The following is a 12,602-nucleotide window of genomic DNA, read 5'->3' as shown; positions in this document are numbered from 1 at the left end:
ACATTTTTACAGTGTACGAACAAAATATTTGATTGATTGCGTTGTACGTCTAGCCTGTGATTACAGAATTACGGAATTTATTTTTTCTATTTACGTTGTACGAACAAAAAAATATTGCAATTACGTTGAACGAAAATAACCCTTGCCCCCCCTCTTGTATGGATGAAAAAAACACAGTAAACTTTCAACATGGATGCCTACACCACAAAATCAATGTTCAGTATAAAACTGAGGCTCATTTACTAAAATATCTACGGATAAAAAAATTACATATTTCTGATGACAAAAAGTGTATCAATGTAGATTGATCCCTTCTTTGCTTGTGTTACATTATCACCTCTCAAAAGCTATCATCTCCCAGACTACAACCATGTTAATTTGAAGCGATATTATTCCTGTTTATTAGCTCCTTCTGTATATTTGTCCCACTGCCAGTCCTTTGATACCACGACCACATTGGTGCGTACTGTAACTGTTTGTTTACCAGGTCAAAATCAGACAAAATCATATTCATCAATTCTATTTATTGATGAATATGAGATTTGTTAAAAAAAAAACATATAGCTCAACAATGTATGAGGGAAATGCATTATTTGCACATTCAAATTCCTCCCAAACTGTTGACGTATGAAAAGAATATTCATGTGATAAACATCATGGTAGGTTTGTTTTTAACATCGTTAATTCACAATTGAGATTTTTTTAATTATAAATGAGGTTAAAGACTCTATATCTTGATCTGAACGCATGCAATGCGATTTTTACCCTTTTTTTGGCACCAAAATGAATATGCTGGCAGTCATTGCGCCGATACCATGTAAAACAGATGGTGTTTTTTTGTGCACCTCTTGAAACATTGGGAGAGTAAACATTGGCTTGTCTGAATTAAAGACACTCCACATCATATTGGAACTTTATTTTGAATAATTACATCCAAGATAGGGAACAATTCTGATTTTTGTGGGGGTAAGTTGCTTGCTACTCCTTAATTCCTACCGCCTGAATGCTAACACATGGTGTTCAAAACTGTATTTATTTCTGATATCATGTGCCAATGAGTACTTTGTTATGAGATGTAGATCATTATTTCCTTTTTACAATTAAACAATTCAAATAAACTTGGTTGGTGAGACTGTATGATTGGTATAAATGCGATTTGTTATTGTAAGAGCTATCTGTCATCACCTTTATCCAGAACATGTTAATTAATCTGCTCTCTCGTATCTGATGAAGTAGGCTATTCAGAATTAGACTAGCCGGTCAACTTCTAGTGTAATTGGACGAGATTTTATTTTTTAGTCTTGGTATTAGTGGTTGTTGTTGGTCTCCTAATCAGGGGGACCTGAGTTCAACAGGCGAGTATGCCAGACTCTATGGAGAGGCCAAAGCCACCGATGAAAGTAAATACACTAATAAATACAAACTTTGGTTAAAGTGCGGTGGTTGTTGCGCAGCACGTGTTCGAATTTCATGTAAATAAACAATGTATATTACACGCGTTGTATACGTCGCTATGAGTCCCATATCGAACAGGACGCGGCACGACGACTGCCGTCCTTTAAGGTTCTCTTGTGTGTGATCATGCATGATTGACACTGAATGTGTTACAATAATGTAGTGATATATACAATTATGATATGCACAATAGGCTACTGGTCCAAGTGCATAAATTACTGCAGTGATAAATAAACTTTTTGGAAATACAAGGGTTAATTGAACCATACTAGTCATTTTCAAACTGGGCAGTAGTCTACTGTTTTATAGTATTGCATCTATAGCGTTGTTGTGCCTACCTTTAACGGTCTATTCTCTGTTATACAATGTTGTCGCAATGAAAAATAACCTTTTTCACACCTACACTTGACTGTTTGTATAGCAGTTATGCACATAAATTTCTAATAACCAAAGTTGTATCCTCAATGTTTTTGCAGTCAAAATGAGTGTATGCAACAATGTCAGCCGAGACTTTAACAAAACTTTTTTTTATGGAATGGTAAAATGATCCTGTAGCAAATAGGGGTATTTCTGATACTTACACTAAATAGTTTTAAAACTACAATTCGCAGTGAACATGCACGTCATCCAGATGCGAGGAAAATTCCAAGTAAATTCTGAAAGTGAGCCCTCTAGTGATATTCTTTGGGTTTTGATTGACTATAGTGGTTTGAAAGTTTGCATTAGTGTTGTTTACATTTCTCTTCGGCGGGTGGGGTCGAGTGTTTTTTCGGAAGACAATAACCTCCCGACTTTGAGTGATGAGATGTCTATAAAACTAGCGAGATATCCACATTTCAAAGAGATTTATCATGGTGACTCATGGGACTTAGACTTGCATATAGTCTCTTTTTTTTTTATTTGTTGGCGCCTTTTCAATAAAATAACATTATAGGAGTGTATAAATAAAGTGCAAGTCTAACGGGGTCGTTGTAATGCAATTGATTTTTTTTAGAGAACCAGCAAAGCAGAGCTAAAACTTTCTGTGAAAGAGATTTGATTGAAACACTTTTTTTCAATTTCGTGTGCAATATGACCGTCCTGCTCTATGATAGAGGGACTGTGATAATATGAATGCAAATCCAAGTGTTTAATTCTGCCTTCAGTTGTCAGTCGATTCCCGTAACAGCTTAAATTTATTGCATATGCTTAAGATGTCTCGATTAGAACATTGAACAATTAAATTGCGGTGAGAGACTGGAAAAACTTTGTTTCAGTGCTGTGTCTATCAGTCATTCGGAAGTGTGAAAATAACAAATAACATGTACATGTCAATGGAATTGGTCACGAGTGTGTTTTTACTTTGCACTTACGTTATACAAATTTTAAATAAATTTTAAATAAGTTTAGAAGTTGTAGTTAAAAACAAAATTTTCTGAGTGTAATCCCAGTGAATTTGGTTGTATCACATGTTTAAGTCCGAATAAAACGCATTGTATCATGTGAGCTATCTGGCTCCGATTTATCATACTATCTTAAAATTTATCTCTCGGTGTTTGTATCAAACTCGGCAGCCATGTCGAATGCTACAATGGCGATGACTCCTCAGAAACAAGTACTCTTCTTTTCCACCAGGCGACATTTAGTATCATCTCATTTGCGACAATTGTGTCGAAAACGTTTCGGAGATGATGTTTTTTTTTCAGGACACGAATACACAATTTGCTATGGAATTGGAAAATTAAATATAGTGATTTTATCCTACATTTCATACAATTCAGAAGTTAAAACTTTTTTAATCAAAATATAGAATTAATATCTCCATTTCTGGTCAAGTAAATGGCTTTTTTCCCAAAATTTAGATTTCTCCTCAGAGCATCCATTACATTACCAACATTAAGGTTCAATGCTGCCTGATGTTGGTAAGAAAAGTAAACTCTGAAAATGTTCATTGTTTTTTGAGGCTAACTAATATTAAGTGGTTTTGGGATCAATACAAACACATTTGCTCCTGGCTCAACATCCTCTACAAAGCAGGTATTTGGTCATTTGTAAATCCTGCATATTTAATAGACCATTTTCCGTTCACTGCGAGAATCACGCGTTATGCGTGAAATCGAACGTAAAAACAGGACAAACAAAGGTCATAGCGTCGTAGTCGCGTCAAACATCGCGTGGGATTCGACAAACGCGAAAGTATTCTGGGGGACATTTCCATGCTTAATAATGTGCTGTCCACATTTGATGATAGGCAATTTCGATTAAGTAAGGGTATTCGGAAGCAATATTCCTCTGTCGAAGCTGCGAAATAAAGAAATTCTAGTTCAAAATCAAATCGTTCGATTTTTGCGGCAGACGTTCGACGCGCGTCTTTTATGCATCTCGCGAGATCTCGCAATTGTACGGGAAATCACCTATTTCTATTCTCCCAAAGTGTATGCCCTTGATTTTGACCGCAATGTGATCAGCAGAATTGCTAAGGCTAATACAAAATGTATCAGTGACATACACTCTCCTTGTTGTAAACCTCTATGCAACTCAAATTATCCAGTGCTGAAACCTTTATTCATGGCACATTTGTATAGAAAAGTTTAACCCATTTAATAAAACTGCTGCCAAAATTAAAAACACTCACTGAATCGAGTAGGAGCCCCCATTCCAAGAAATCAAATGCTTTTTGAAAGTTAATTTTAATAACCACCCCAGGCAAATTTGTTTCATCATTGTAATCCATGATATTTTCTTTGAGCCTAACAACATCTCCTATATTTCTGTTTTTTACAAATGCTGACTCATGAATTATTTTGGCAGTACTTTTTCTATTCGTCTATGGGTTTTTGTAGCAATTTTGTAGTCTACGTTTAACAAAGTAATCGGTCTCCAGTTGTCCTGTCCTTGTCTTTTTTTCTAATAAAGTAATCATCCCTTGTAAAGGAGAGAATTCTCATTTTCATAAGCAGAAATGAGAGAGTTCACTACAAGTTTACCTATTTGAGGCCAAAACTGTCAATAGAATTTTGTTGACAAGCCATCATTTCTTTGCTGTTTATTCACAGGAAAGGACTTTACCACATTATACGATTCTTCTAGTGTAATGAGGCCTTCACATATATCTGAAAATTCACTAAGTAGTTTTGAGTATATTAGGATTTTAAAGAAAACTGTTTTGTGCATTGTTTATTTCATTCAATTTGGATGAATATAGCTCATAAATGGTCTTTTATTTATTTATTAATATACTTTGACCGTCTATCACGTTTTGGTAGTACACCTCATATCTCTGCTAGCTCGTACCAATTGCATCGTGATAGTTCACTATACTGTCATCTGTGTCTATAGTATACTCTTCAACTGTTGTTTTACTCTTTTTGTCTGGTCTACATCTGTTGGAAACAGGTTGTTAATTTCACACAAAGTTTTTAATTCTTTTTCTCATTTAGCAATCATTTTAGACTAATGGTTTTTAGCTTTTTCTTTGCTGTATTTAATGGATGTTTGCTTGATTTTATATTTGATCCAATCCCAGATAAATCTCGAGTCAACCAATTACTATTAGTATTATTGCTATATTAAGGTAGACGCAAATACCTCGTGTATCATAACGCAAAATATTCTGTAATTCATGGTGATACAGTGTATAATACAGATAATAATATGATTAATATTAGTTTATAAATAATATGGACATTTGTAATACCCATGATACGAACTAACGTAGTGTGTAGGGAACTTTGACTTGGAAGTTAACATTCAGACGTAGAGATACCAGATTCGACCCAAATGAATACACATTAGTTTATTACAGATAGTCCAGCTTTAATCATCCAAACGGTCAGCTGTGATACTAGTAACCCCTCGCTGTCTCCGTCTCCCCTTCTCTTACAAACTCCTCCATAAAACTCAAAGGCGTGGCTGAGTACACATGCGATAAGCCAATCGCTGCAGCCGTTGGCATGATCGCGTGATTACCAGGGATTTGTTTCACGGTTAAAAGCATTGCGAAAATTGCCACTACTGAATACAATTAGTAAACAACTTATTTATAAAATACCTGCAATAATAATGTTTCCTTTAAACATGAACGTTGTTGATCCTAAATAATACTGCAATGTTGTGTGAATCAAATGTGCACACGTGGTGTCGTTATGGTAACACAGTACTTCAATAGATATACAAATTTGATTATTTCACCGGGAAAAAAATAGAAAATGACCGAAGAAGCAGTTCTCGAAAAACTAATCTAGTCTCTGTCTGGCTCTGTATTTTACATGTAATTATCAATTACAACATTAAACCATAGGCAATGTAAAATATAATTATTAATCTAAACACTATGTTTAAGACGGTATTTCGGTTTTGTGAAAGTAACAATACAGCATATGTGTTTTGTCTTTAGCTTGAGATTGGGTCCAGGAGTGCGTCGTACGTGTGTAATACGTCCCCCCTCCGAATACAATACATAACATGGAAGGATGGGTTAGTAAGACAATACAAGAATGGCTGACGTAGTCAAATCGTGATGTAATACATAAATGGCTGACGTAGCCAAATCGTGATGTAATACATAAAAGTTGTCTAGCTTATTCTTTGACATACCCACGTGCTTGGGGGTTAAGTGTGCCTGAGATAGTCTATATATGACATTGTAAACTACGAATAATTACGACTCTCTCCATACTTATTTTCCTCGGAACCGTTTTGAAACCCATAATTTGTTTTATCAGTATTTATAGGTAGTTTATTGGTTTTACAAGCACGTGGTCAGATTTCCAAGTTCTTAGTTAAAGGAATTTCAATGTACAGTTGTTCATTTTTTTCCAAATAAATGAAAATAGGAAACGTGGCCAGTCACGGCCGATTTGCTAAGAGGACATTGTCACCGTATAGAAAATCACGCACAGGTTGCTTTTCCACACCGTTTCCCACGATGCAATGAATCGTCAACAGAAAGTATATTATGAGCGTATATCCTCAGGCTGGCGAACGGTAAACACGTACATTATGTCTATAAATATACTGCAGCAAGCGTTTGCAAGGCTATATACCCGTGAGAGTCGGGACCTGAAAACTATATTATTCATCAATGGCTTGCAGCTATTGGTGGATAGTATATAACATACGACTAGATATTTACCAGAGCTACTAGTCTTAGCAATTGTAATTTGGAGTTATGAATTGGAAGCTGGGCACTTTGGTGTCCGGCATCGCGGCTAGTAAGAGAGTTGCCTATCTGTGATTATTTGTATTATTTTGTGTCGAACCTGGTATCTCTACAGCGTAAGGTTATCTAACAAGCACGCATGATAACAATAAATGTGTCCAAAATTGACATAATTGTTTGTTTGCAAATGATTAAATGACCTCAATATGTCTAGATGACATTTGATACTATACTAATTATGCACATGTGTTGTATGCTGTATATCTAGGCACCAGTTTTTAATTTTTCTAACATCAACTTGTTCGTGCATCACGTGGTTTTTTCACATACTACTCACGTATATAGTAGTGCCCGTTCTCACGGAAATCGTATAGCAATTGTTATTTGTTCCTCGCGACTGAAGGCAACCTAAACAAACATCTCTAAACTTACATGTAAAGCAGTGTAATCAACTTGTGATTTTAGATTGGCCGGAAACTACGATTTGCTCCGACCCTACGACCGGTTTCAAGTCATAAATGTTCAGTCCACGTTATACGGACTTATATCATACTACATAAAACGTCCCACTGCGCAAATACCAAAGCAAAATGCACAATCGGGGCCAGCAAAAAGATCACACGACCTTTGGCAAACGTGCACGCTAACAAGTGTAGTTTATCAAGAATATACCAGAGTCAACAAACCCCTGTTTAGATTTCAAAATATTCATAAATCCATAAATATTTTATTTGAAATCAATCGTTTTCATATTCAAACGAGACGATTGTGATTGCATTCATTGGCCAATCCCATACTGCCCCCACCAGTCGACGAAGTGACCGCGCATCAATCATATGGCCGGCCGATTTTTGACACTTTCCCAATGTCACGATGCTGTTCTGTACTAAGGCCGGGTAAAATGATTTTTAAGTTGTTTACTCCAGTGTAAATGTTGATCTGATATATGCGAGTTCTGTACCATTTTTAACTTCATTTATTTCTTTTATCAGGAATATTGTCATATATATATAACATATATAACTCTAATATATAACTACAAACAGTTATTTCGTGGCCCATGCGTTGCATTTCGACAAACTGTATTCGAGTCCAGAAGAAAATACAACTTCATCTGAATTGGCCAATAAAATCAATAATTCCGAACTCAAAATATTTTTTAATGTTTGACAAGTCAATGTTTTAGAAAAATACACTGTATCTTGTATGTGTTTTGTAAGTTTATCAGTTACTCAGCGTGTTGTCTAGAAAGTCTGCAATAGCTTTTCCGATTTCATTTGGGGAATCTTCCTGCAAGAAATGAAGTCCCTTCACAGTAACTTGACGATGGTTCGGCCAATTTTTCGTCACGTGTCTTATAGCATCGCTGAAAAATCCAGGGTCCCCATTGATGTACAATTTTGGAATGTCTTTCGAATCAGAAAGATACTTCACATATGCGTCAGTTATGTCAATCACGTCTTGGGGGCCATCTTCCCGTACTGGAATCTCCCTTGGCCAAGTCAGGGTCGGTCTCCTTGACTCTCCCTCTTCGACGTATGGCATGCGGTAAGCGTTCATCTCGTCTTCGGACAAGGTTCGTATGATTGAACTGGGAAGAAGCCTCTCAATGAAGAGATTTTTTTTCAAAATCATATCTTCACCAGCGTCTGAACGCATTGCTTGAAAATAGCTCCTGGCAATTTCTGGAAATCCTTTCCATTCTGCCACAGACACCAGACTCTCCATATGAACGATGGCTTTAACTCTAGAGCGATGTTCGTTGCACCAATGGAGCCCCAGTCCGGATCCCCAGTCATGGCATACAATAACAAGTTTTTCTGGGAGATTCATAGCTTCAATCCAAGCCTTCAAATATCGGTACTGGTTTTTATAGCTATAATCGTGATTAGGAAGCTTTGCAGAATTCCCCATGCCAATCAGATCAGGCGCCAAACACCATGCTTTCTTCTGCACGTGTGGAATAATATTTCGCCACAGAAAAGAAGATGTCGGGTTTCCGTGCAGAAACAAGACTGTGTTGGTTTTGAACCCATTATGTGCAGACGAATCATAATAGCTCATTTTCGAGTCCAACACTTGGACTTGACGGCATTTGGACACCCAGTCGTCCCAAGCAGCCGAAGACGTACTTCTCGAAGATACCGTATACATCGCTGGCGAGACATATTTTGCTGAATTTACTTGTGGTCTCGGGAAGTGGGACGCGAGCACTGTTACTCGATGCATGATTCTGAACGCAATGGAAGCCATGTTGATTAATGTATAACTGGCTTAGGAGAAAAGGTTACTCAGTCACGTGACAAAATAAAATTAGGTCATGACCCTCATCTAAGGAGCTCTCCAACAGAAATAAACTGAGTGTTGAATACGGTTCTAGTCAAGGTCTGTGCACAGGTTTTGTTGCTTTTCGATAATTATCTTGTAATTATTAAAAGCAATCTGAGTTACAAAAATAAGCCGATATTTTTTTAGTTTCTTGGTGATATTGATGGCGATGATAATAACTGTAATGAGGTCTAGAAAGTGTAGCAAAATACTTTATTTTAGCTGAAATTATTTTCGCTGACGTAATAGACTTTTTGGGTGTTTTGTATGGTGTTTATTTTCACTGATTTTTGAAGAGTTGAATATAGTAAAAACGGTATATTCGCTGGATTTTATTTTCACTGAACTATTCCTTCAGGGAAAATAGCGAAAATTATTTCCAAGCGAAAATAAAGTATTCTACATTACTCGGCGCTCCAAAGGAAAGGGCTGACTCTTTCCGTTCTGTGACGTTGGAACTGACAGTCCCCTTTACATTCGAACGCTCCAGCCCCCTATCAATATAAACTTGAGTACTCCCTAATACTAGTGAGCCAATGAGTAACTGCATTACGCATGCGCACTAGTATTACGAGTTCGTGCATCGTCGCCTGAGATCGCCACAGTTGAATTATGTAAGTATGGTTTTTTACGTCCTAATGTTGTTCCAGTGAAATTTCTTCTTGAATTTACTATATTTACAGCATTGTCGACTGAAATGAGAAATGCGCCACAATTTGCAACACCGTCGTCCGATCAGCTGTGTGATGTCACAGCGTGCGTGTACATAGCTATGTAGAAAACTGACCGATGACTCCCCGATAGGCGAAATAAATATCAGGAGCAGATGTTAGTTGAGTTTAGATGGTCCAGTGGCAAGGAATATTCGTATATTCATCTGATCTCGATATTAGAAGAAAAACATGGTACCTGTTCAATCCTTTTCAGTGTGCATTGAGCATTGTCGTTTACCACGCCCTCTTGCGGTCGACTGCTAAAAAAAATATGAATATTTAACAACCATTTAAAAATAAATAAAAACATGTGTGTATTGATTTGGGAAATCAAATTGACCAAAATCTTTTGATTTCATTATTTTAGTGATACTACAGCCCATTCTCATTCCCAGAGTTCCTTGCGATTAAATCACCGAAAGTATCTCTGCCACCACACACCGTCATTTTGTGGTGAAATACCACAAGACTTTTACCAAGCGTGTCATTTGCGTATTTTTGTTTTTAGAGGGCTCTCATGTTGATTTACTCCTACTGGAAAACAAGATTTAAAATATTTTATCAATAGCTGATAACGATTTTTTCGTAAATGTACTGTCACGGGTGAAATAGTTATAATTTACAAAAGAAAATAATTTCATCTCGGAATAACGGTTACTAAGGTGTTACTCGGTTCATCAAACTGACCGTCCTGTCGTTTGCCAGACAAAGAAATATAAAAAAACGATTGCACTGTCACATCGTTTGTGTTACAGAAAGGAAAAAAAAAACCTAACTTTGAAAACGGTCAGTATATGCAAACAACGTGTACGCATTCGTCAGGTTCGAAAATCAAACACCTGCATGGCAATGTTTTGGTGGGCGTCTTTGAAAGTAGTACCACTGTGACGCATCGACAAGCATAAGATCGCGTGGTGGCAGAGATATATTCATAATAGAACTCTGCCTGGGAGATTGACTACAGCCATCAGAATTTCATTTTGTTAAATATGATAAGTCGTATCATATTGTTTGCACCAACATAAAATGTTTTACTCAAAATTATTCATATCTCTAATGTATCTCATTTTTAAAAAAATCTGTAACTTTAATTTCTGTCAAGGAATAATAATTTGTTTACTATTTCTAAATTTTTCTCTTTATTTGCAGCAGCTCATAAGTGAGAATATAACTGGATGAAACTGGATTTAACTGGTCTATTGTGAAGCTATCGGTCAGCACCAACTGTAACTAGTCTGCTATAGATAAAGCATTGCTATGGCCCAATCTAGAATCTTCAGGCCATCAGGACCTGCTGAGATTGTGCGATCTAACCAGAAGGATGGGTTTTATATCAGTTACATGCGTGGTAGTCTGGCCAATATTTTCCAAACTTTTGCTGGTGCTCGTGCCTGGATGCAGTGGCGCAAAGAAATAGATGTATCAGCTGACTTGGCCTATTTCTTACTGACAACAGTAGCTGGGTACCAAACTCTTGGGGAGGAGTACTGTAATATCGTTCAAGTGGACCACACCGGAAGAGCGATCCCTTCACGTTCCCGAAGACTTGCTCACGTACTGCTGCAAATTGGAGTGCCTTATGTCATTGACCAAGCACTGAAATTTGTGCACAACCACATCAATACAGTGCGTACCATGCTGGGACTCTCAGACAAAGTCACCAACATGATATTACAGTGCATACCTGTCTTGCGTACCAGCGTGACATATGTTCATCGCTTTCATTTAGCGTTATTTTATTTGCAAGGACTATTTTATCATGTGGCAAAAAGAGTTGTGTCTGTTCGATACCTGTTAGTACGTGCAGGTATATCCCCCGATGTCTACAGGTCCAGTTACAGCCTTCTTGGCATGCTCACCTTAACGCAGTTAACATTAACTTTACTATGGCAGCTGTATACAAACTTCGTAAAACCAGGGGTATTATTTCGAAGCAAAGTCAGTGATTTGAACATCCCATCATCAGATAACTCGGAAACTGAGGAAGTGTATTTGGATCCAACAAAACGATGTTCTTTGTGTCTAGAGAGCAGAAAGAGTTCCACTGCAACGCCGTGTGGACACATGTTTTGTTGGACTTGCATAACTGAGTGGTGCCTGGCAAAACCTGAATGTCCACTATGTAGGGAAACTTTCCAACTCTCAAGACTAGTATGTCTACAACATTTTGAATGACTACGAGGCACATAAGAATGCTAACATTTTTCCATAAGATCTCCAGCATAAAAATAGTTATTATTTCTGAGAGTAAAAAAAGTTGTATTTATTTACTCCAATTAGGATCAGGGAGCATTGCAAAGCATTGTGGGTAAGAATATGCTCAGCAAATATTGTGTCACTGTGTTGCCCAAATTGTCAACTTATGAGAGGCAAGTCTGTATTTTAAAAACCGGGATACTAAATTCTTAAAATCATGGTCATTATTATAACAGTAATAACACACAATGCATGGTGGTTATCATATTATAATTTTTGATAGTGATTTATTCGAGATTTTTGTATTTCAGAATTTAAAGTACATTATGTTTTTGAAATTTATTTACATAGACAAATAAAATTAATGAGTATTGATCAAACTTTATGCAATTTCTCAAGCTACAAATGATGATATAATATTTTCTACAGTTCTCGGCGCTGTACTTTTTATGAATAAATATCAATTTTATATTCAACTTTCTGGGGTTTTGTTTTCCTGTAATGAGAATAAGCTACCAATCGGTCTCAATTTTCACTGTCCTAGGGGGTTTGATTCTATTTGTTTGTAATACATTTGTTGGTCTCACCACACTGTAATGAGAATACTATAAGCTACCAATCGGTCTCAATTTTCACTGTCCTAGGGGGTTTGATTCTATTTGTTTGTAATACATTTGTTGGTCTCACCACACTGTAATGAAAATAAGCTACCAATCGGTCTCAATTTTCACTGTCCTAGGGGGTTTGATTCTATTTGTTTGTAATACATT

General features: G+C 36.7%; 1 protein-coding gene and 1 pseudogene across 1 annotated transcript; one reads left to right on the top strand and one right to left on the bottom strand.

The window, feature by feature from the left end:
- Positions 1–7,819: 7,819 nt before the first annotated feature.
- On the bottom strand, positions 7,820–8,848 carry LOC100376787 (coelenterazine h 2-monooxygenase pseudogene; annotated as a pseudogene).
- Positions 8,849–9,475: 627 nt separating this feature from the next.
- Positions 9,476–12,308, top strand: LOC100376938 (peroxisome assembly protein 10-B-like). Its single transcript, XM_085503196.1, has 2 exons — positions 9,476–9,537; positions 10,786–12,308. The coding sequence occupies exon 2, from the start codon at positions 10,894–10,896 to the stop codon at positions 11,809–11,811; it is 918 nt and encodes a 305-aa protein (XP_085359322.1). The 5' UTR covers positions 9,476–9,537; positions 10,786–10,893; the 3' UTR covers positions 11,812–12,308.
- Positions 12,309–12,602: the final 294 nt, after the last annotated feature.

The sequence above is a fragment of the Saccoglossus kowalevskii genome, chromosome 9, assembly GCF_978046115.1.
Source record: "Saccoglossus kowalevskii chromosome 9, keSacKowa6.1, whole genome shotgun sequence".
Lineage (NCBI taxonomy): Eukaryota > Metazoa > Hemichordata > Enteropneusta > Harrimaniidae > Saccoglossus > Saccoglossus kowalevskii.
This window is presented reverse-complemented; position numbering and strand designations above follow the sequence as displayed.

What these genes read in the sequence shown, in the direction of transcription:
- LOC100376938 (XM_085503196.1), top strand. Translation starts at nt 10,894, where the DNA reads ATGGCCCAATCTAGAATCTTCAGGCCATCAGGACCTGCTGAGATTGTG.